This window comes from Mytilus galloprovincialis, chromosome 2, assembly GCF_965363235.1.
Source record: "Mytilus galloprovincialis chromosome 2, xbMytGall1.hap1.1, whole genome shotgun sequence".
NCBI classification, from domain to species: domain Eukaryota; kingdom Metazoa; phylum Mollusca; class Bivalvia; order Mytilida; family Mytilidae; genus Mytilus; species Mytilus galloprovincialis.
Genome location: NC_134839.1, coordinates 3,065,261 through 3,087,872, shown reverse-complemented (window position 1 = coordinate 3,087,872; position 22,612 = coordinate 3,065,261). Strand labels below are relative to the sequence as shown.

Genomic DNA, 22,612 nt, shown 5'->3' with positions numbered 1-22,612 from the left:
AATGACAGAAAAGCCAAATGCTTTTAAAAATTAGATGATAAAGTTATGACAAAAACAGAACAAGAATGTATCCCAAGTACACAGATGCCCCATCAGCACTATCATTTTCTATGTTCAGTGCCAATCAGTGGTCGTGAAAATGGGGGAAAATCTCTAATTTGGCATTAAAATCAGAAAGATCATGTCATAGGGAACAAGTGTACTAAGTTTCTGGTCAATTGGACTTCAATTTCATCAAAAACTACCTTGACCAAAACTTAAACTTGAAGCAGGGCAGACAACGGACAAACTGACGGGCGGATGCACAGACCAGTAAACATAATGCCCATAAATGGAGCATAAAAATAACTAAAAGACAAACAACAGAGCACAAAACACAACTAAATATAATTGCCTAAGTTATCTTTCTCCCTACTTTGTAACTTATGACTTACCATAACATTATTATTTTCCTCTAATGATTCAGCATTAGCTATCCTTCTTAGTAAGCTACGATTCCTTCTATTATGCAGTTCTCTTTTATGTCTTTCATACATCAATTGGTTCTCCATCATAATAATCTGACCTCGTAAAATGTTAATTTCATCAGCTGGTGGGGCACCTGTTATAGTTAATCAATACTCAATGTTTTATCAATTACTACTCAATCAATATTGTATGTGGGAGGATTTGTGCAAAAAAAAAAATCCACCTTTAAAGTACAAGTAATGTAAATGTTTTTATGTCCCAGGCCATATGAGTGTTTGGACCAGACGCATATGGTCATGACCATATATATGCATTTAATCACATCATCTAGATTTTATCTAATACTGTAAATTCGGAAAATATTGTGATTTTGTCATTTTAGACTAAAATGCCATTTTAATATCTGTAATATTAAGAAAAATCTGGTTTAATTCATATAAATAATTACAAAATGCAACTTTTAAATTATTGCGATAATTACCCTGTCGCATTTTGCAAAAATAAAAACATTGCAATAGTTTCTGAATTTTCAGTAATGATCCTTAATGATCTAAATCATTTCCATAATTCTAAAATTAAATCAACTGTCACTGTACTCACCTCCAAAATGTGTCCAGTTTATAGCATCTTGACTAGTTATTGGTATTTTACTCAATTCTTTGGCATGAATTTCTCGTCCCATTGTTAAATGTTTATCTAGTAATTCTAATGGTGAAAGAGATTGGAATAATGGCACTTCTTTACCTAAAATTAAATATTTAGAATATCAGCAAAGGTCAAAATGTGAACCTTTTTGGTGCAATATTATATAAGCATAAGCCTTTAGATTGTGTGGAGAGTTAGACATTTTTAAATATATTTATGCAGGAAATCAAATCCTTTACTGATGATTCATTAACTTGTGTTGGTACAAAATGTACCCCAAAAAAATTGTACTTTATTTTTGCCATGTATCCCACAAATAATAATCAATCCCAAATTATATTTTTAATTCTTGTAATATTTCTTTACCTCTCTTAAACATGTTAAAGCTTGGTTTAAGCTTGGTTTTTCTAAGCTTTCAAAATGTGATGTCCCGGATAACTTCTCACAAGGAAATGACAGATTAACAGAGGGACTGACCACAGTGATATAGACACAGAGAAATACAATAATCTATTATAAGAATTACCTTGGTTTTTATCGGATACCATATAAGTTTTGCATCTTTGACACAGGTGCATTGCATTTGGCGAATGATAAATGAGAAAAAAACTTCACATTGTGTGGAGAGTGTGACATTTTACAATTAAAATGCAGAAAATCAAATCATCAATTATTATTATTCATTATTTATTTTACTTTTTACCTTCCAAAATAATCTATTTTAAGAATTACCTTGGTTTTTATCCGATACCATGTAAGTTTTACATCTTTGACACAGGTGCATTGAATTTGGCAGCAAGGAATTTTTTATGACATCCATAAAACTGTTCTGTGATTGTGGAACGGGTTGATTGTCTGACTGTTTAAACATGGGACATGATGTAATACTGATGTGTGATGATGTTGTCATAGTTACAGTACTTGTTTCCGTAGTAACTGTTGTGACGACAGGTAATGCTGATTGTTGACTATCTTGTTGACTAGTTTGTGAGGTTTGCCGTTTTAACGTGGATATCGTTGAAGCAGATCGTGACAATTCCCCCTCATCTTCATCTTCACTATCCTCATTATCCACGGACGATAATTTCGGTAAACTGGGACAAGAATTTGACCTAGTTTTTTTGTATTTTTCTTGTTTGTACAGGTCTAAATTGTTAGTTGCTGTTAAACTGTTAAACCGTATACGATTCACACTTTTCATGAACTGTGCCACAGATTCAGCTGTTAGATGTACTGCCGATTCTGATTGGTTCTGGTTGATTTCTGATACTTCATCATCTGTAAAAAAAATTAAACATGGCATTCTGGTAGTATGTTATATCACAAAGTATATGGAAAAGTTGAGGTTTATCTTTACACTATAAATATGAAACACACAACTGTAACATTTTCATGATCCAATTTTGAACAACAAATGAAGAAATAAATTTAAATTTTACATAACTTTTGGAATTATCCATTTTGACAACTATAACTTTGCAGAAAAAAATTCTTAAAAATCCATTTTTTCAAATTAATATTTTTTTTCTTTGATGTATGTTATATATGATATGAACTTTGACTTTCAATTTTATTATTTTTGGTCTATGTTTAAAAAGTTTCTTGTTATGTCTCTTTGTTAATTCTTTTGTTTTGAAGTGTTGATTACCCAATGGTGTAAGTTTAAATAGTATAACAGTCCTAATTCAGAAACCTGCTGTTCAGCCGTTGTCGTTTGTTGATGTGGTTCATAAGTGTTTCTTTGTTTGTTTTATAGATTAGACATGTACAGGTGGTTTTTCTGTTTGAATGGTTCTACACTAGTCATAATTGGGGCCCTTTATAGCTTTCTGTTCGATGTGACACTAGGCTCTATGTTGAAGGCCTATAATGGTTTACATTTACAAATTGTAACTTGGATGGAGAGTTGTCTCATTGGCCCTCATACCACATCTTCTTATACCTATTTTCTTCTAATATAATAATCTTAAATTTAAACCATTACCTTCATCGCTCCCATGTAAATCCTCCATCATTTTTGGCAGGGTCTCCATGGAGAATGACTCCATGAGATCTGGCCTTTCTAGGCTGTCTTTCCTTTCCTCAGTTACATGACTTATCCCATCATCCTTTTCTTCCTTGGTTTCACTTGGGTGATACATCATCCCATGGTCCACAAATGATGCAATTGGAGATTCTGGTACAACATCAAATTTCAACTCCCTAGCTGTTGTTCGTATGGGTAGAGATTTAAACATTCCAGTGGGAGGTTCTGCCGTGAATTCTGTTTTTACAGGAGATGGTGGAACGGACGATTTAGAATCACTTCCTGGTTGAGATTTCGTAACTATGGTGAGTGAAGCTCGTTTATCAGAGCCTTTGGTAAATAAGGATCCTCGACTACTGTTTCTACTAAGACCCTGAAATTAAAATGTTTGACTATAACCCTCAAACTACAGAATAGAAGTGAAACTTGTAGGATATTAATAATTGGCCATTTCAGAATCTAAAGGACTATGGTTAATTTAATTGTTCGTACTCCAAAATGAAAATAATATAATGTCGTTGGTTAAATTTTACTTGTTTTGAACATTTCTAACCAATCAGGACATTCTGGTGCACATTTTTGAAAATATTAGCAAGAAAGAAATAGATTCTGGAACAGCCAATTGCAAAGTTTCCAAGCATCTCAAATAAGAATACAACCCACCAATTATCATTCATATTCTAGAAATTTTTCAGAACATTTCACATGTTTTAAATTGCAGAAACAATCTTAAAATTTGAGGATCTTTTCAGTTTCCTTTTTAATACAAACAAACTGTTCTTCCTAGAGATTTGTGTTGGAGCTGTTATATTGGCAATTACAGATTATCTCCTCATTTTAAATTGTTATTATTCCTACCTTTTCAGCCTCATCAAAAATTGGAGGTGTAGCTCTAGGAGTTATCACTGGTGTATTTCCATTAGTCACAGGAGCTGGAATAAAAATTCAGAAAGAATGATCATATATGCACATAGAAAAACATGCTTTAGATATATATATAAAAAAAAAAGAAGATGTGGTTTGATTGCCAATGAGACAACTCTCAACAAGAGACAAATGAGTTTAGTGTGACGTCCGTTTTTATTGAACTAGTACACATTTTGTTTAGGGGCCAGCTGAAGCCTCTAAGTGCCAGATTTTCTCGCTATGTTGAAGAACCATTGGTTGGCTTCAGCTGTTATCTGCTATTGGTAGGGTAGTTGTTTCTTTGACACATTCCCATTTCTAATCGCAATTTTACTAAATTTAACAAGAGTGCACACACTGAAATGTCTCGCCTTCTTTACTAATCATTGATATTATGTTGATAGTCCTAAGTATAAAGCTTTATTACAACTGTCACATAAACGTTACATTAACCAAGATAACTAAACAAAGACCAATGAACCATGAAAATGAGGTCAAGGTCAGATGAACCATGTCAGGCTGACATGTACAGCTAACAATGCTTCCATAAAACAAATATAGTTGACCTAATACTTATAGTTTAAGAAAAATATACCAAAACACAAAAACTTAAGACTGAGCAATGAACCGTGAAAATGAGGTCAAGGTCAAATAAAACCTGCGCGACTAATATATAAATCATAAAATATTTCCATACACTAAATATAGTTGACCTATGGCGTATAGTATCAGATAAAAAGACCAAAACTCAAAAAACTTAACTTTGACCACTGAACCATGAAAATGAGGTCAAGGTCAGATGACATCTGTCCGGTAGACATGTTCACCTTACAATTATTCCATACAACAAATATAGTAGACCTATTGCATAAAGTATGAGAAAAACAGACCAAAACACAAAAACTTAACTATAACCACTGAACCATGAAAATGAGGTCAAGGTCAGATGACACCTGCCAGTTGGACATGTATACCTTACAGTCCTTCCATACACCGAATATACTAGCCCTATTGCTTATAGTATCTGAGATATGGACTTGACCACCAAAACTTAACCTTGTTCACTGATCCATGAAATGAGGTCGAGGTCAAGTGAAAACTGTCTGACGGGCATGAGGACCTTGCAAGGTACGCACATACCAAATATAGTTATCCTATTACTTATAATAAGAGAGAATTCAACATTACAAAAAATCTGAACTTTTTTTTCAAGTGGTCACTGAACCATGAAAATGAGGTCAAGGACATTGGACATGTGACTGACGGATACTTCGTAACATGAGGCATCTATATACAAAGTATGAAGCATCCAGGTCTTCCATCTTCTGAAATATAAAGCTTTTAAGAAGTGAGCTAACACCGCCGCCGCTGCCGGATCACTATCCCTATGTCGAGCTTTCTGCAACAAAAGTTGCAGGCTCGACAAAAATTAAACACAAACTACAAATAAAAACTGGCTAACTTGATAGTTTTTCACCCTTTCTCATGCACATTTCCAATAAGTTTTTTCATACTCTTGCTAGACTCCAAATGAACTTTGGTTAGGAAACGCTTAATTAGGTCCAATACAGATTAAATTTTGCTAGATATACTTATATGTTCAAGAGCCCATCTCACTTCTAAACTCTATTAAAAGAACACTCATATCTTTATGATTTAAGTCATTTTAGGAATTTGCTGTTGATATTTCTGTTCAATTATTCAATTGTTATAGACTTGTGGAGATTAAAGATCGCCATATTATATGGCCACCAATCTACCATTCAAGATCATATGCTAACGTAAAGATGACTTTTATTTAAGGTGGCTTTATGTCTTATTGATGTATAACCCACATCTCCCATACTTATTAATGTTTTCCCAGGAGAATATGACACTGATATCAAATGTATATTCCTTACCAGAGGGGGCATGTGTGGAACTAGAATTTTCCAGTACATTTGCTGCTGGCGTATTTCTCTGTGATGGTGGGGGAGTTGACATTCCAATGGCTAAAGATGGACTAAAAAATGTATCCGACTGGTAACCTGAAAAGGGAATCGGATCTGGTACCCGCAACATGGAACTGTCTGAAAAAATAAGAGTATAATATTCAAATATTAATGGATATTTGAATAATAATTAATACTAATGCTAGTTATCTAAAAAATAAAGTAAAGTTTGCAACATGCCGTTTTTTATATCAACAGGTCAAATATATACCAAATAAGTATCTGACAGATAAAAAAAATGTTGACACATTATTAATTATCACTGTCAAGCTGCTGTCTGACTAACTATGAAGTCATATTAATCATTAGTTTCTATGAAAAGTGTGACAAAAACTGACAAATGTCATGACTGACAATCTGATTTCAATATATAGCCCCACTTTTTTAGTAAGGCATAAAAGTAGATTTTGTTTGTTTGTATCTACTTTAATGATATACCATCTGTCTTTCTGTATCATTTTTATATAGATATATAAGGAACATGAAAATGTTATTCACTTTTTTTCAAATTTAAGCAGCAAATCTACCTTAAAACATTTAACCTTCTGTATATATGTTATTTTAGAGTATCCTTTTAAGAATGTATAACCTTCTTTACTTGTTCATTCCAACCTCAATTTATGAATGATGAATCCTTGCATTTAGATTGCTCAAGAAGTTTATTCACTGCATTTTCATCATTCTTACCTCTAGTTTGGAATGTTATATCCTTGGATTTAGATTGCTCAAGAGGTTTATACAAAATATTTTTCTTCAGAGACTCGGACGAGTCATCCCACATGCCCTCCATCACATCCAGAGACATTTTGGCACATTCCATCACAACATCTTGTATTTCCATTGTGCGCCAGCGAGTGGCCGAGATCTCAGCATCTCTATTTCCTGTGATGAGACCAGGATGAAGGCGTACTCTCTCTAACATTGGCTGTAAGGATATTAAGTTACGTGTAAAAACATTACAATAAACGTTAAATGAAAATACAAAACAAATCTTTTAATCACACCTATTGATGATCAAGATTAAAACCTATTTATTTAATAGGAATTCAAATCAAAATCTTTGTAAACAGAACTTATAACATCATATTTAAAATAATAGCAACAAAGAAACTAACTTTTCTATTAAATTTGTATCTAGCCCATTTCTAAAATAAAAAATTCACACTCTCAGCAATACAAATTTCAATTGTTTTTTCCATATATCTCAGTGGCAGATATTTCATGCAATTTTAAAACAAGAACATATAAACAATACATTTAATAGGTCTAAACTGCAAAGGGAGAACAGGCCTAGTGTGTTCATAAAAATTTGGAGTACAGTTATGGTAAGCGGACTCACAAGTCAACCAATCAAAATGCTGCTTCAAAAGTCAACCAATCAAAATGCTGCCTCAAAAGTTTTTAACTTTCTTATCACAAAAATTACATTTTAAACAGCAAATTGAAAATGAACATAATTGTAAATTCCATACACATACCTTAACACATTCTTCATACACAGCAATATTTTCCTTTTTACCGTAGTATGTTCGTAAAAAGGCTAGGAAACTATATGGAAACATTCCATAGAGACGATGAAATAATGAATACAGTGCCACCTGGAGGTGAAGTAAATATACATCAGGGACATTACCTACAAAATATGAAACATGACTTATTACTAATTTCAAGTTTTACTTATTAGGTTTTTCTTTAAAACACAGAATAAATGTTCTTCTATGACATCAAGCTGTAGCATATCATGCATATGTAAAACAGTTATAGCATACTACATTCTTTATAAACATGTTGATCATTATGTGTCATGCATTTGGTATTATTCATGATGCGGTCAAAACTGTGGATTCGTTATTATTCGTTGTATACCAATATTAGTGGATTTTGTTGGTATTGGTAAACCACGAAATACAAGAGGCTGTCACAACGACAGCAAACCGGATTTATTAACATTTATTTGTGTCCTGGCAATATCACAAGAACCATAACTGATGAATGCTGAAAGTGAAAATCGTCAATATCAAATTTGACCTCAATTTTGTAGTCAGTATCAACATATTAAAATTTTAAAAAGCTTAGATTGAATGGTTCATTAGTAAATGCAACAAGGTGAATGGAAACGCCATTTTACAATCTTTCAAGAACCATAACTCCTGAACGGTAAAAGTCAAAATCGTCATTATTGAACTTGACCTCTATTTTGTCATCAGTAACAACATATAAAAATTTCAAAAGCTTTGGTTGAATGGTTTATGAGAAAATGCACGGACACGACTGGAAACACCATTTTTCAATCTTTCAAGAACCATAACTCCTGAACGGTAAAAGTCAAAATCGTCATTATTGAACTTGACCTCCATTTTGTCATCAGTAACAATATATTAAAATTTGGGAAGCTTTGGTAGAACAGTTCATGCGTAAATGCACGGACACGACTGAAAACTCCATTTTTCAATCTTTCAAGAACCATAACTCCTGAACCGTAAAAGTCAAAATCGTCATTATTGAGCTTGACCTCCATTTTGTCATAGGTAACAACATATTAAAATTTGGGAAGCTTTGGTAGAACAGTTCATGCGTAAATGCACGGACACGACTGGAAACTCCATTTTTCAATCTTTCAAGAACCATAACTCCTGAACGGTAAAAGTCAAAATCGCCATTATTGAACTTGACCTTCATTACGTTGTCAGAAACAACATATTAAAATTTTAAAAGCTTTGGTTGAACGGTTCATGAGTTAATGCACGGACAACATTTGATTGCCGCCCGCCCGCCATCATAAGAATGTTAAATAAGGTTTCAAGGCTAAAATATTCATTCCCACAGGTGAATTGCATTTTATTTTGTAGGATTTGAAAATATTGTGTAGGTGTATAATTATAACATTATCATTTGTATTACATATAAATGTGCAAAAATTTACCATGTTAAAAAAGTCAACATTGTATAGCAATTTTTTCAGAATATTTACATATGGGCTAGTAAAGCGCCTTAAAGTATTAAAACAAAAAGCTCATTTAGACAAAAAGCATATATATGTAGATATATATTCATGCATAGGTATTAAAGATGAAAGTGATAATGAAGTTTAGTTCTAATATAAATTATATTTTTAATCTAGTAAGGACTATACATGTGTATAGATTATCTTGGAAGGTTTTATCCACACTGGATTATTTATTGAAATGAAGATGGGTGTTGGTTTAAAAATCAAAAAATTTACAGCAATTCTTATTAATTTCACTGGGATATCCTTTTAAATTGGTGTTCTAACAGCAAACTTGATATCATTAACTGTACATACCTCTGTCTAAAATATCCAAATATAGATTCAAAAGAGTACATTGTTAATCTTAAGGTCACTTCTGCAAACAACTGGACTTCCAAAAACCTTTTAAGTTTAACTTAACCATTGGACCATTATAATTTTAGTATTTTCCACAAAAAAGGTACACAATAACACACAAAAGGTTATGTTTTGAAATGATTATCGTAAAAAGTAGAAATTTTCTAGCCATATAATAGAAAATCAGACACCACATAAAAGCACACATCACACACATTGTGACCTTACCCGCAGAACCTCTAGCAATAGGACTTCCTGAATAATTATAAAATCATTTTATAAAATTATTCAGATTTTTATTGCACATAGCTCAATTATTGGCAGTTTACCTATTTCTCAATCCCCCCCCTTTTCCCCCTAACCCCTAATCGATTGTTTAATTTATGTAAACTGATCCATTCACCTTTGTTAAAATTTTCCAAAGCTTTGCATATACAAAGCATTTATGTTTTTCAACTGTCCAAAGAAAGCATTAGAAAATGAAGGCAACCTAGTAAAGAACAGACTATAACTACATTATCAATGAAAGCTGGTGTTAGTTTCAAGTGCATTCAAGCAAAACAAGAATGAGGTGACTATAGGCACCTTGGAGCCTGGATCGCTCAATTAGTAAAAATAAAATAATTTGCATTGACAGTGGCAGCCATCTTTCACACACTAAGTCATATTGTGATCAGTTTTAGATCCAATTGCAGAATATTTTAAAACAAAACCAGTCTTGTCATTTATAAAAAATTATAATGAACAACAGATTGACAAGAACATATTGAAGTGATGGCAGAAGCTGACCTTTAAATCAGGTAAGCTAAAAATCCATGTATTGTGGTAGAATTGTTTATGTTATATTACATTTCTCTTGGATAGAAAATAAAGCCATCAAAAATTTGAAGTCTCTATCTAAACTCTAAAACAGGTTTAAAATCTTCTAATGCTAACTTAATTTTAAATATAAATTTCCAATTATTGTACCTGGTTTCTTGTGACTGAATGTCATCAAATGAGAAAAAACTTCAAAGATAGTTGATAACTGGTGTCCCAGGTATGTAGGAATGGAGGGAAGCAGTACTGTAAGGGACATAACTCCTGTCATTAGTATAGGTACATCTGTTTCATTCTGAAAAATAACAAATAATTACTGTAGGGGACATAACTCCTGTCATTATTATAGGTACATCTGTTTCATTCTGAAAAATAACAAATAATTACTGTAAGGGACATAACTCCTGTCATTAGTATAGGTACATCTGTTTCATTCTGAAAAATAACAAATAATTACTGTAAGGGACATAACTCCTGTCATAAGGGTAGGAACATCTGTTTCATTCTGAAAACTAACAAATAATTACTGTAAGGGACATAACTCCTGTTATTAGTATAGATACATCAGTTTCATTCTGAAAAATATCAAATAATTACTGTAAGGGACATAACTCCTGTCATTAGTATAGGTACATCAGTTTCATTCTGAAAAATATCAAATAATTACTGTAGGGGACATAACTCCTGTCATTTGGAAAGGTACATTTGTTTTATTCTGAACAGTAACATATTATTACTGTAAGGGACATAATTCCTGTCATTAGTATAGGTACATCTGTTTCATTCTGAAAAGTAACAATTTCTAACTTTAATTTTGTATAATTAGGAAGAAGCATAGATATAATAGAAAACTTTAGATAATGGGTAATCATCCATGACACAAAACATTATACATGCACAGCAAAAAACAAACAGAAAGTAAAGGATCAAAGTCACATTGAGGCCTTGAATAGACCAAAAATAAATCTCACTGAAGGATAAAGACATCACCCCTAGCACCTGTTTGAGCAGATTTCTTTGCAAATATAATTTAAAATTTAATAAGCAGTCTTTTGTTTGTTTCCTGTTAGATATTCTTTCGTATGAACTATCCAATGTTTTACAGCAATGATAGCATCATGTGAAAACCACATCTACAACTCTAAAATCATCCTCAATCTATTATCATTACAGTGCTTTAGTTACTTTGATGATGCTTGGATAAAACAAATTAAATTTGTTCAATTTTTTTCATTATCAAAAATATAAAGGTACAAAGAGAACAGATGAACTGCTTAGGGTATATCAATTACTCATATCTTGATTGAATAATTGATGGAGTTTAAGCTGCAAAGAAAAAGATTTCTGCGAAAACCAAACAAACATTATAAAGATCAGTAACATTTTGATTTTACAATACTAGAGGTTTGCACCTGCATTTTCATAAAGAATCTGGTAACCAAATATATCAGTTACCTTCAAACATTTCATAAGAACTCCAAACAAAGACTGTGAAATAATTTTGTCACTTTTTTGTATCCACATGGGTTGTTTACAAACAACATGAAGTAACAATTGGACTGCTTTTAACCTGTGTGGAGCCCCTCGTATCCCTTCACTGATCTTGTCAACAAGATGCTAAAATACATAAAAGATATATTATAAATCATGAAAATAAACATATAGAATAAATTCAAACAGTCAACTTCAAATATGTTTAATCAATAATTGTGTACTATTTCACACATGTACAGTGCATATATTTTTTGGGCCCTTTAAAGCTTACTGTTTGGTGTGAGCCAAGGCTCCACATTGATGACTGTAATTTGGCCTTTAATAGTTTACTTTTACAAATTGTGACTTGGGTGAGAGAGTTGTGTCATTGGCATTCATACCACATGTTCTGATATCCATCTGCTTTATACCATTTTTTCTAATTCAAAATTTTTAATTGTTTGAGTGTAGTTGATTTAATAACAAATACATTGGATAGTTATATAGCTGCTTTCATCTATGTACGATTGGTCTTCTTCGCCTTAGAAATGGATAGATGTCTTTTTTTATCTTAATATGGGCAGTAAATGATAGAGAATATGATATTCTTTACAGGGTCACAAATTTTGGCTAACAACAGCCCATCTAATGATCATCAGTAAACAAATCTCAACTATATATTATGTATATGTGTTCTTAATAGTAACAAAGGATAAGGAGCATCCCATCCATGACACACAATCAGTGTCAATCTTTAGACTGCACAGAGCTTGACACTCTTTCAAACTGCAGACTTAACTCTAACTGCAGATCCTTGTACACTTTTAATTATATGGTTTGGTACTCTGATATAATAAAACTGCATAGAGCTGAGCACTTTTTTAAATGACCAGAATTTGAAACTATTAATTAAAAACTGCATAGACCTCAAAACTGTTCAGAGTTCAGCACTCCATTTAAGTGAACATGGAAATTGGCAATGAGAATGAGCTTGATAATCTCTTAAGCTATGGAATCAAAAATTAGGATTACTCATAGCTGCATCACCTACCTTATCATGTGGTGTTTTTACATTGATTAATATGTCGATTGCCTCCTTTGACGAAGTTATGTAGTAGTATTCCACCAAACTGTTCAAAATCCATGTGTCACTATCTGAAGAAGAACAAATTGTTTCAATCATATGTAATGATGTATATATATATATATATATTTATATATATATATGTCTAAATCGTGTTTCCTCTCATTAATCAACTTTCATTTAAATTTTATTCAAATTTTAAATCATTTCTGGGGTCATAATATATAACTATAAAAGTGGGATTCCAAAAAAGCATTTTTTTTTTTTGGGACACCCAAGCCAGAACAAATTTATGATCATAAGGAATGATGAACTTTATATCAAATTAACAACATTGACTGTGTAAACATTTTGGATGTAAACCATTTGTCTTGCAACTGGTTGGTTGAAAATTAAAGCATTTCAAATTTAACCAAGGTTTAATTTTTTTTGATGAAATTAATAATACTGTAAAATAAAGTTTAACAATGGTGACTAAGATTTTCTGTCAGAGTTTCATCTCAGTAGTTAAAACACCTGATATATTTTGAACAGCTTTTTACAAAGGGTTGGAAAAGGATTAATGTTATGTTCATGGACAAAATGAAATAAAGCAATCATTTCAAAATGAATTTAAAGTAAATAAATGGTTTAAACTTTTTTGCCTATTTATAGGAAACACTAAAAATATTAAGATTTAACAAGTTCAAGCACTAGAACACAAAATATAATACAGATTACAAACATGTTGGACATGTTAGACAAAAATAAACCCCTACAACATGCACCTGTAAAGATTAACTTTTACGAATTTTGACTTGGATGGAGAGGTCTCTCATTTGCACTGATACCACATATTCTTAATCATGTTAATGTAGATCTTTGATTAACTGACTTACTTTCAATTAATTTTTCTTGAACCAAATCTTTTATTTCTGTAACATCAGTTATATTTGCAGAGTCTAACAAATTAAACAGTTCTCTTACATCAAAGTCAGCATCTTTGTTTACATGGTTACTATGGTTACTTTCAATGTGGCTTGCCATTGTCAATGTATTGCATTCTCTGGAACAAAAATAGATTATAAAGTCATATTGTTCCAGTTGAACCGTTGCATCAATAACAGGTTTACAACCAATTTTGAGTTTAAACTTTTCAAATTCTGGATGGGGCAAGTGTTTAGTTGATATATACTTCAGTGCTGACATGAATTATCATTGATATGGTCACATTTATAAGTTAACTTTAAATTTTAAACTTGAAATACTAAGGCTTTTCTACCTCAGGAATAATTTACCTTAGCTGTATTTGGCAAAACTTTTAGGAATTTTGGTCCTCAATGCTCTTCAACTTTGTACATTATTTGGCCTTTTAAACTTTTTTGGATTCAAGTGTCACTAATGAGTCTTTTATAGACGAAACGGTTGTCTGGCGTAAATACAAAATTTAATCCTGGTATCTATGAGGAGTTTATATATATCTTTGTAATAGACCACTTTCGAGTTATTTCCTTAAAAAAAATCAGCAATTTTGCTCAACTTTACGACGTCATTTACCAGATAGATGGGATATCCTTAATCTCTGCACTATAAAAATTCATTAAGCATCTTCATGCTGATGAGCATTTCTAAGAATTTAATTTGCCAAATAATTTGTGCAATACAGTATCATGATTCATATTTTTTCAACCCCTCACTCAACATGGTAAGGCAAGTGATTATGCCCTCAATCATGTCAATGCAAAAATGATGTTCCTCCAAACAAACTTTAAGACGAAAATGCAACGAACTCGAAAGTAGTATTTATATATACATGAACAAGGGGTTTGAGTGTTTGTAAACTGCATATTCAGTATCTTACAGTGGGTCACAGTCTACTTTCCACAGGAATTAATTCCTTCACATTATATTACTAGCTATAGGGCATTTAAGGCAAGTAGGTGAGAGGTGAGTTGACAGTGAGCCGAGTTATACTGCTTTTGTTTTAAGGTATGATATTATAAAAGAAAATATTTGAACACAGCCATTGGTGGTGTTGCAATTTAGTCTATCAAAATTGTTTTTGCAAAGAATTCCTTTCAAGCCAGTGCAAGGTGTCATTGTGTTCTTGCATTGATGTGATAATTTTGTCCAGTGTTGAAGGTAGCATCACTCTGACTTTGAGATGAAGAACAGCAATAAAAGTGTTTAAACTTTTAATGTTAACATGGTTATAAATTTAAGGACACAAATAAACATGCATAAATTGGTTTTTGACATGTTTGATGTAATATTTTGCTCTCAATAAAAATAATGTCTGCTATCCAAGAAATGAGATAGACGGTCACCACAGTGTTCTCCCCAGGCCGTTTTAGCGTCGCGGTACCACAACGTTATATTTCTTCCCGCGACGCTATTATTATTTTCAGGATATTATTTTTCTCGTTTCTAAATTTTGAACTTTCATCTAATTACTGCTTATTACATTCCAGCTCCTTTGTTCTAATAGAGGTGATCTGAACCAGATCACCCCAGTTTGAGTTTCTTTGTTATGCATGCTTTCATTTGTTCTGTAACATTTTGGCGGGAATGTCAAATCCACTATAAAAATATAATTAAATATACAATTATACGGAAAAGACTATCTATCAAAATTCACTTAGAAAAAATCAAGTGTATATGCTGCAGGGGTGTGGAAATATTTGCTGTGGGCACTTGTCCCTGGGCAAGTGAAACTGTAAAGTTCACTTGTCCGGAAAAAAAGTTACTAGCCCTGATGGTCCCAATAAATATTGAAGTATTTTATTGTAGTTAAGATATGATTCTTAGCACTGTTTTGTATCACCAACAAATGAAATCCATTTGTTTATTATGTGTAAAAATTTAACATCTATGGGACAGAAACCTTACAGCAAACCAACCAATGAAATGACATGTAAAGGTATTTTTTGCAGCAGTTTTTGAATAAAAATTGTAGCCAGTAGGTACATATAATGATATACATTTGTACTAATTTAGAGGACAGTGAGCGAAGAAATGGAAATTAAATAATGGATAAACTATTGACTTTTTTGCTGTTTCTCTTAACTGACACACTTGTTTTTTGGGTTTTTTTTATAATTGTCTTGATGGGTAATTAAACCGTCCCTTCTATTTACCACTCTGCCAACAAATAATGTTGACCTTTGATCTATAAATATAAAGACAAAAGAATTATTTATTTTCCGAATTTCCATCCTAGATAGCCAGGTGCAATCTGATATTCACGATGTCTGAAATTCTCGCCTCCGTATTTTTTTTAATACTCCTTATCCTCCATTTGCGTTTTAGGTTTTTTACTCGACTCATTATTCTTTTTGTCTTGCTTGCCTGGTGTTTTATAAAGTATTTATCAATCTGAATCTCGATACAAAATCATATAAAAATGACACTTCATGGATAAAACCTAATCGACGGTCCCGTGTCAATGGACAAAACCAATGCAATGTTACGCAACTCGGGTTCGCATACTTATTTTTATTTATTTTGTTAATCGATTTATTTCCGGTATTATGTTATATTTATCGTCATGAACATTTGTGTTTTTACTCGCTGACCATTGGTTTCTTTTACATAAATTTAACATCTTTATACATTTTGAACATGTTGAAATTAATTCTATATTTCTGTAGCATTTGAAATTTGTCTTTTTTTTTACTTGTCCACGGGCAACCCAGACAAAAATAATTACTTGTCCGGTTGTTCAAATGTACGAGTCGTGCGAGTCGGGCATAGCATTTCCACACCCCTGTGCTGGGATTCGAACTCAAGACCTTTAGCATATCAAGCCACGACACAACCACTACACCAGGATGACTGGATACGTACAATTAGAAATTTAACCTACTTAAAGGAAGCAAGATATTTTTATAAGTGGGGCGAGTTGGCAGACCTTTATTCAGTGGGGTTTAAACCCTTTTCGTTAATAAGTGAGTTGTCAGTGATTGTTCAGTTTGATATTACACTTTTTCAAAATTGGGGCGATTTTTTTCATAAAGTGGCGATATAGGTTGGGCTGATAGCCAGTGGGGCGAGTTGACATTGTTTGATATCTACTCATCATGTTCGGGGGTCAAAAGGGTATAAATCATATAGTAATGTATAAAGTATATTATAATGGTTATGAGGCGTTCTAAACTAGATTTTATGAATTGTAAATGATTTTTCGTCTAATCTAAAACAGCTGGGATGTAAAATATTTATCCCACTCGGACTTGGTGTGTCAGTGTAAGATCACCCTCTGGCCTCCGGCCATCGGGGTGATTTTACACTGACACACCAAGTCCGAGTGGGATAACTATTAATGATCATAAAAAGTATATCACCTTTAATCCCTTCAAGTCGGACAATAGACAATTAAGAGTGATTAAATAGGTGTCAATTGCCCTTTGGGGATAACTATTTGGATAGGAATACCCCAAGCTGTCACTTGTGACATGATTAATACCACGTGGTCTGCAAAATGCTACAGTACTCAGTAGTATTACTTTCTTTCTCGTCCTATCACTTTTGTAAATCGAGAGTGAAAATTTTGATTATGAGCTAAATAAGTTTTGTTCTTTCTTTAGAAAGTGATCATAATTGGCTTTAGTTTATGTTTCATCCTTTAAATGCATTAAAAACGCCATATTCATTCCAATTCTCTTGTCAAACATTGTTTATTTTCGTATTTTTCATTGCTTTCGGCGGCCATTTAATACTTTAGTGTAAACTACTGATCTGAACTGGACCAGATATGACAAAAATCCATATTTAACAATAATCACTGCATTTGCACAAATGGCACAGTAGACAGAAAACATTGATACCTAAAGAGAAAACTAAGCATTAACAAACTATTTGTTAAATAACTTTGTTAAGAATATTTTGATAAAAAGAAACAACTGGGACTGATTCATTGAATACCATGAACCAATATATTTCACAGACATGATAACGAATTTTTTTTTAAACTTGGTAGGTAGTGTAACTGGAACCACACATATATTTTTAATTGGCCCAAGAGGAAAAAATAATTCTGGAACTATAAATGAATATAGAAAACATAAACTGAAAATACTGTTATCATCACTGATCATGGTTATAGTTTAATTGTTTAATTGTATTCTCAGTCATGAATTCAACAATATTGACACAAAGAATAGGGTTGAATAGAATATTTTATTCACCAAATAAGGACCTATATAGTTAGCATACAAACAATATAATACATTTTGTAATAAACAATAACGCATATATCATAATGGAAATAGAGCATTACCATGACGTGACAAATTACATTGAAATTTTTTTTTTTTACGCCAAATGTGATGCTATCCAAAATTTCTGGGGAGAACACTGCACCATCAAACAGGATACAGGATTACCTTTCCAATACTGATATGATACAGATACTAAGTAAGACTGTAAACTAGCAACCCTTATCTAAAACAAAAATAGTGTATACAACACTGAAACATGGGTTTTAAATATCTTTAGGATATATTTTAGCATTTTATTTATGTTGATACAAAAATTGTATATTCCCATAGAGTTGAAAGTAATTAAGGTAAACAGACAGAAAGTCACAGGACAGAGTCACAAATTTGATTGAACAAAAAGTCGCAAATATTTTTTTGAAATATTTTCTTTTATTACATATATTCATTTGTAAGTTAAGGAAATTGCTCATAAACCTTGAAAAGAAAATCTATTAATTTTTAAACATGCAAAGGATATATTTATTGGCAAAATGAATTAGCCATTTAAGTACCAAGCCACTTTGACATTTTGTTTTCATAACAATTATTCGATCGTTATTGATATTTATTGAATAAATTTTAATTATAAAGTTGCCCATACCTGCCAACTTTCACGATTTAGGCGTGTATTACACGATTTTGACCCTTTGTCACGATTGCACGATCGTGATCGTGAAAAACCCTCTAAAACACGATTTTGTGAAAATCTACACGAAAAATATGATGGTTCCCGATTTTGAACTGTGTCCAAGGAAGACATTCGTGTTCAGCCAATCAAATTCTTTGTTTCTTATGATCAAATTAATCAGCCAATCAAAAACGTTTTCTCTCAAGATAATTCTAACATCCTAGATTTTGAACTTGTGTTGAATTCCTCTGTTTTTTAAAATCGTGAACATGGCAAATGTTTTTTCACCTGCAAGGAGGTTCTTACACAGAATAAGAATAAAAGCATGGCTGATTGACAAACTTCAATGATGCAGTACTACCATAAAGATAATAAATAGTAGTTTATTCACTAATTTATTGATATTACACTTGCTATAACAAATGTTATTTATGTATTAATTTAATTAAAATACCAAATCATTTAATGTACTATTCTTTATTTTTCACTTGGACAAAACAAAAAAACCCACATGAGGAATCCCTTAAATGAGGGACTTGCCTTAGTCAAGGGGTCATTTTACTTCTGTGAAAAATAAAAATGAAAAATGTAGATTTTTATTTAACTTACATGTAAAAATGGGAAATTCTCACATTATATTAAGAACTACTTTTCTAAATGTAGGGTCCAATTATTTTGAAAAATAAAGAAGATATACATGATATATTAGGCCAAGAACATACCAAAATTCTTGGACATGTGTTGACCATATTATACCAGATAGATCATAAGATGTATAATTCTTTGGGAAAAGTTTCTTCAAATAATATGAATATGTGCTAATTTTTACCAAAAAAAAGGTGGTTTTTAATGTCCTTAATGTACATTGAGGGGATAACCCTAGGTGTTGTTCCCAACTTCCCAACCTGATAAAGGTCTTTCTTTGTGCATTTTTTTAAATTGGAATAGTCAACAATTATTTAATATCCTTACACATGAAATTAATTCCTGGTCTTGCAGCTACATGTTCATCTTTTTCTACTGATATATAATAACTAGAATCATGCAAATAAACTTAAGAAAAAGGCATGTAAGCTCATCTTACAAATATGACACTTTTTCTAGACCACAAAACAGCACACGCAAAATAGTCGTCGCAAAGAATTGTAACCTTTGAAATTGTTGTCGCGCACTAAAACCCCCATGGGCACTTTCAAAACTTGGCAGGTATGAAGTTGCCTTATATGTTAAACTTCAAGAAAAATACAAAAAAAAATATTTTCACAATAAGTGTTTTCTTGTTCAAATAAAAATAATCTCAAAACTCAATTGTGACTTTTGTCCTGTGACTTTCGAGGGCCCTCATGGGGTTTTTGATTATGTGATTACTTGGCCGTTTTTTTAATGATTATTTGATTATTAAGCCAAATATTTCATGATTATTTGATTACCTAGGACTGTATTTTTAGTTTATGATTATTTGATTACTAAAGATAAGCAAATATTTAATGATTATGTGATTATATTGGCAAAAAAATGGTGATTATGTGATTACTAGGACCCCCCCATGAGGGGCCTCACTTTCTGTCCTACATTAAGAGGTAAAACCCACAAGATTCTCACCTCTCAGATACATGTATTTAAAATGGCAGGATGATTGAAAATATGTATTAAAAGTTTATCAGATAAAATCTGTTTTAAATTGGATAAAACCGAGGCAAGCACCTCTTGACAAGCCATGTGACAATGCAGCTGACATGTTAAACAAAAATGCAATTTTATTGATACCCAAACCCTTTTGTATTCTGGATGCATCTTTGATTCAATGATTGGGTTGCAAAATAAGATAACAGCTCAGAACTCAGAACTTTTAAAAAGCAAACCTACTTATCAGCTTCTTGGAAAGCTCAGCTGATAGCATACTTTCGATCTGTCTAATATAGAGTTAATTCAAAGTTTCCTTTAATCACATGTGTCTTGGCTACAGAGTACTGTCAGATGCAGTGTATAAGTAGCAATAGAGCCATTAGACGGTTTACTGGGATATTTCAGATAAGTTATTTTGTATCAGGTCAAGACAAATTCCAATTCAATTCTGCTTTCTACCTGACATGGGAAGCATTTGGATTGTAGGTTCGTACCTTGAAGAATACCTTGAGGCAAAATCAACGTGAAGCAGATGACATTTGTGAAGCTCACCGATTTAATGTTATCACGAGATCGGTTCCAGTATTTTTTAAGAGGTAGGTCGGCTTTGTGACCGATTTTTATATTTTTTATTTCACTGCTTCAGTATGTACTGCTTTGGGGAAGTAAAATGTACTATATAAATAATTATATTATAACTATGTCTTCGCATGCATACATGTTATTTTAAAAATTCTCTTGCACTAACATTTACGTCACCCCTTCGTCCAAAATGAAATGTGTTAGTTCTCTAGGAATTTCTTTAATGAAATGGATAAAACCCGAGAATACTCTTAACAGGAGGAGACAACTTTTGTTAAATTATTCTGCGAAAACTGGTTTCCTTATCTTTCACACTTTCGCTTTCAAGGATTGACAAAAAATAACAGTTTAACGACGTCCAGAAAATGGAGGCAAATGAAAGCGTGATATACTAATAATATTTTGCAAATAATCATGGAAAACAATCAAGAATTGTGCAAAGACTCAGAGAGAAGAAAGCTTCAAGAGGATATCGAACGTCTGCAAAATGTTATTGGCGATGATGACTTCAATTCTGATGAAGATAGCGATGATGATATTTTACATATCGACATCAACTCAAATGCTGAAGGTTGCAAAATAATCGTTTTCGTCACATAATTTGAAAGTCCCTATTGCAATATTTTTTGTTAGAACATAAATTTTTAAAATGAATAATCGATTTATCTTTAAATTGTATTTAATGTCTTGTCAAAGACATTTCGTTCAGAGTTATCTCCCATTTGCTCTATTTATTCTAATCAATCATTTCTAAAACCTAAATTTATTCACGAGTAACATAAATGTACAAAATGTATATATACAAGATAAGTTTTCCTCATAGTATTTAAAATATCTGTTTACAGGTGAAGATGACTTTCGACAAACACCGGGTGGATTTTCCAGTCAAGCTGCATCTGTAATCCATGTAAGTTATCCTCCACATCCAAGAGATGAGTTGTAAACTTGTACTGATAGATGACATAGGAAAAAACAGGAAAATAAACTCTATTGAACATTTAAACTATCTTATAAAATACTCAATTATAAAATAGAGCAACAAACAAGTCATATAAAGAGATCAGCATAAACTGGCAACTTTTAAGCAAAATCAATTGCACCTGGTTATTTTGGGCCAAAAAGTCATCATCACCTTGTCAAATTAGCAACCTATTAAGAGTCATTTCATCATTTAGTTGGACAATTGAGCACCACAGATATTTTTCCCCTTTTTTCTGCTTTTCAATTTATTTTTAATAATTGGGGTTTAGTACATATATTTTACTCTATTTGTCATGTTTGTTAAAAATCACTCAATTTTGTTCATCAGTAAGAATACATAGTTTTACTGTTAGAAGTTTTTTCAGTATTCTATGACTATTGTTTTGAATATTTTTCTTTTCAATTAATTGATATATATAGCAAAGTATCAAAATTCATATATAAGATATTCAACAAAGTGATGAAAAAACTTTTAAAAAGTTTAATAGATCATAAATCAATAAGCATACAAAATATGTACAATGTCTCTATTCAACAAAGTCATGAAAAAACTTTTAAAAAGTTTAATAGATCATAAACCAATAAGCATACAAAATATGTACAATGTACAGACATTGAATGTACATATGAATACCTTAGGCTTATGAAAATCAAGAAAATAAATAGTTGATGACTTATAAATGTAAAAAATATAGTAATCACAACAATAAATTGGTTTATATGAAACCTCTCATGTTAAATTATTAAAGATAAATGCATTTAGATATACATTTAGATATACATTTAGATATACATTTAGA

General features: G+C 31.8%; 2 protein-coding genes across 9 annotated transcripts in view; one reads left to right on the top strand and one right to left on the bottom strand.

Moving 5' to 3' along the window:
- Positions 1-21,063, bottom strand: part of LOC143062693 (hamartin-like) — a 37,428-nt gene extending 16,365 nt beyond the window's left edge. Inside the window, exons 1-14 of one of the 8 annotated variants that reach the window (XM_076234440.1) lie at positions 20,998-21,063; positions 13,637-13,803; positions 12,726-12,829; positions 11,657-11,818; positions 10,352-10,496; positions 9,611-9,637; positions 7,515-7,669; positions 6,724-6,961; positions 5,947-6,114; positions 3,998-4,071; positions 3,098-3,512; positions 1,846-2,391; positions 1,069-1,212; positions 435-601 (exon numbers count right to left, since the gene is read on the bottom strand). In XM_076234440.1, coding sequence (XP_076090555.1) covers positions 435-601; positions 1,069-1,212; positions 1,846-2,391; positions 3,098-3,512; positions 3,998-4,071; positions 5,947-6,114; positions 6,724-6,961; positions 7,515-7,669; positions 9,611-9,637; positions 10,352-10,496; positions 11,657-11,818; positions 12,726-12,829; positions 13,637-13,784 — 2,493 coding nt within the window. In that variant the 5' untranslated portion in view covers positions 13,785-13,803; positions 20,998-21,063. The other 7 variants (XM_076234443.1, XM_076234439.1, XM_076234438.1 and 4 more) reach the window with 7 other exon arrangements.
- Positions 21,064-21,171: 108 nt separating this feature from the next.
- Positions 21,172-22,612, top strand: part of LOC143062689 (uncharacterized) — a 44,127-nt gene continuing 42,686 nt past the window's right edge. Inside the window, exons 1-2 of the mRNA XM_076234431.1 lie at positions 21,172-21,402; positions 21,677-21,738. Coding sequence (XP_076090546.1) covers positions 21,246-21,402; positions 21,677-21,738 — 219 coding nt within the window. The 5' untranslated portion in view covers positions 21,172-21,245. The remainder of the gene's footprint in view (positions 21,403-21,676; positions 21,739-22,612) is intronic.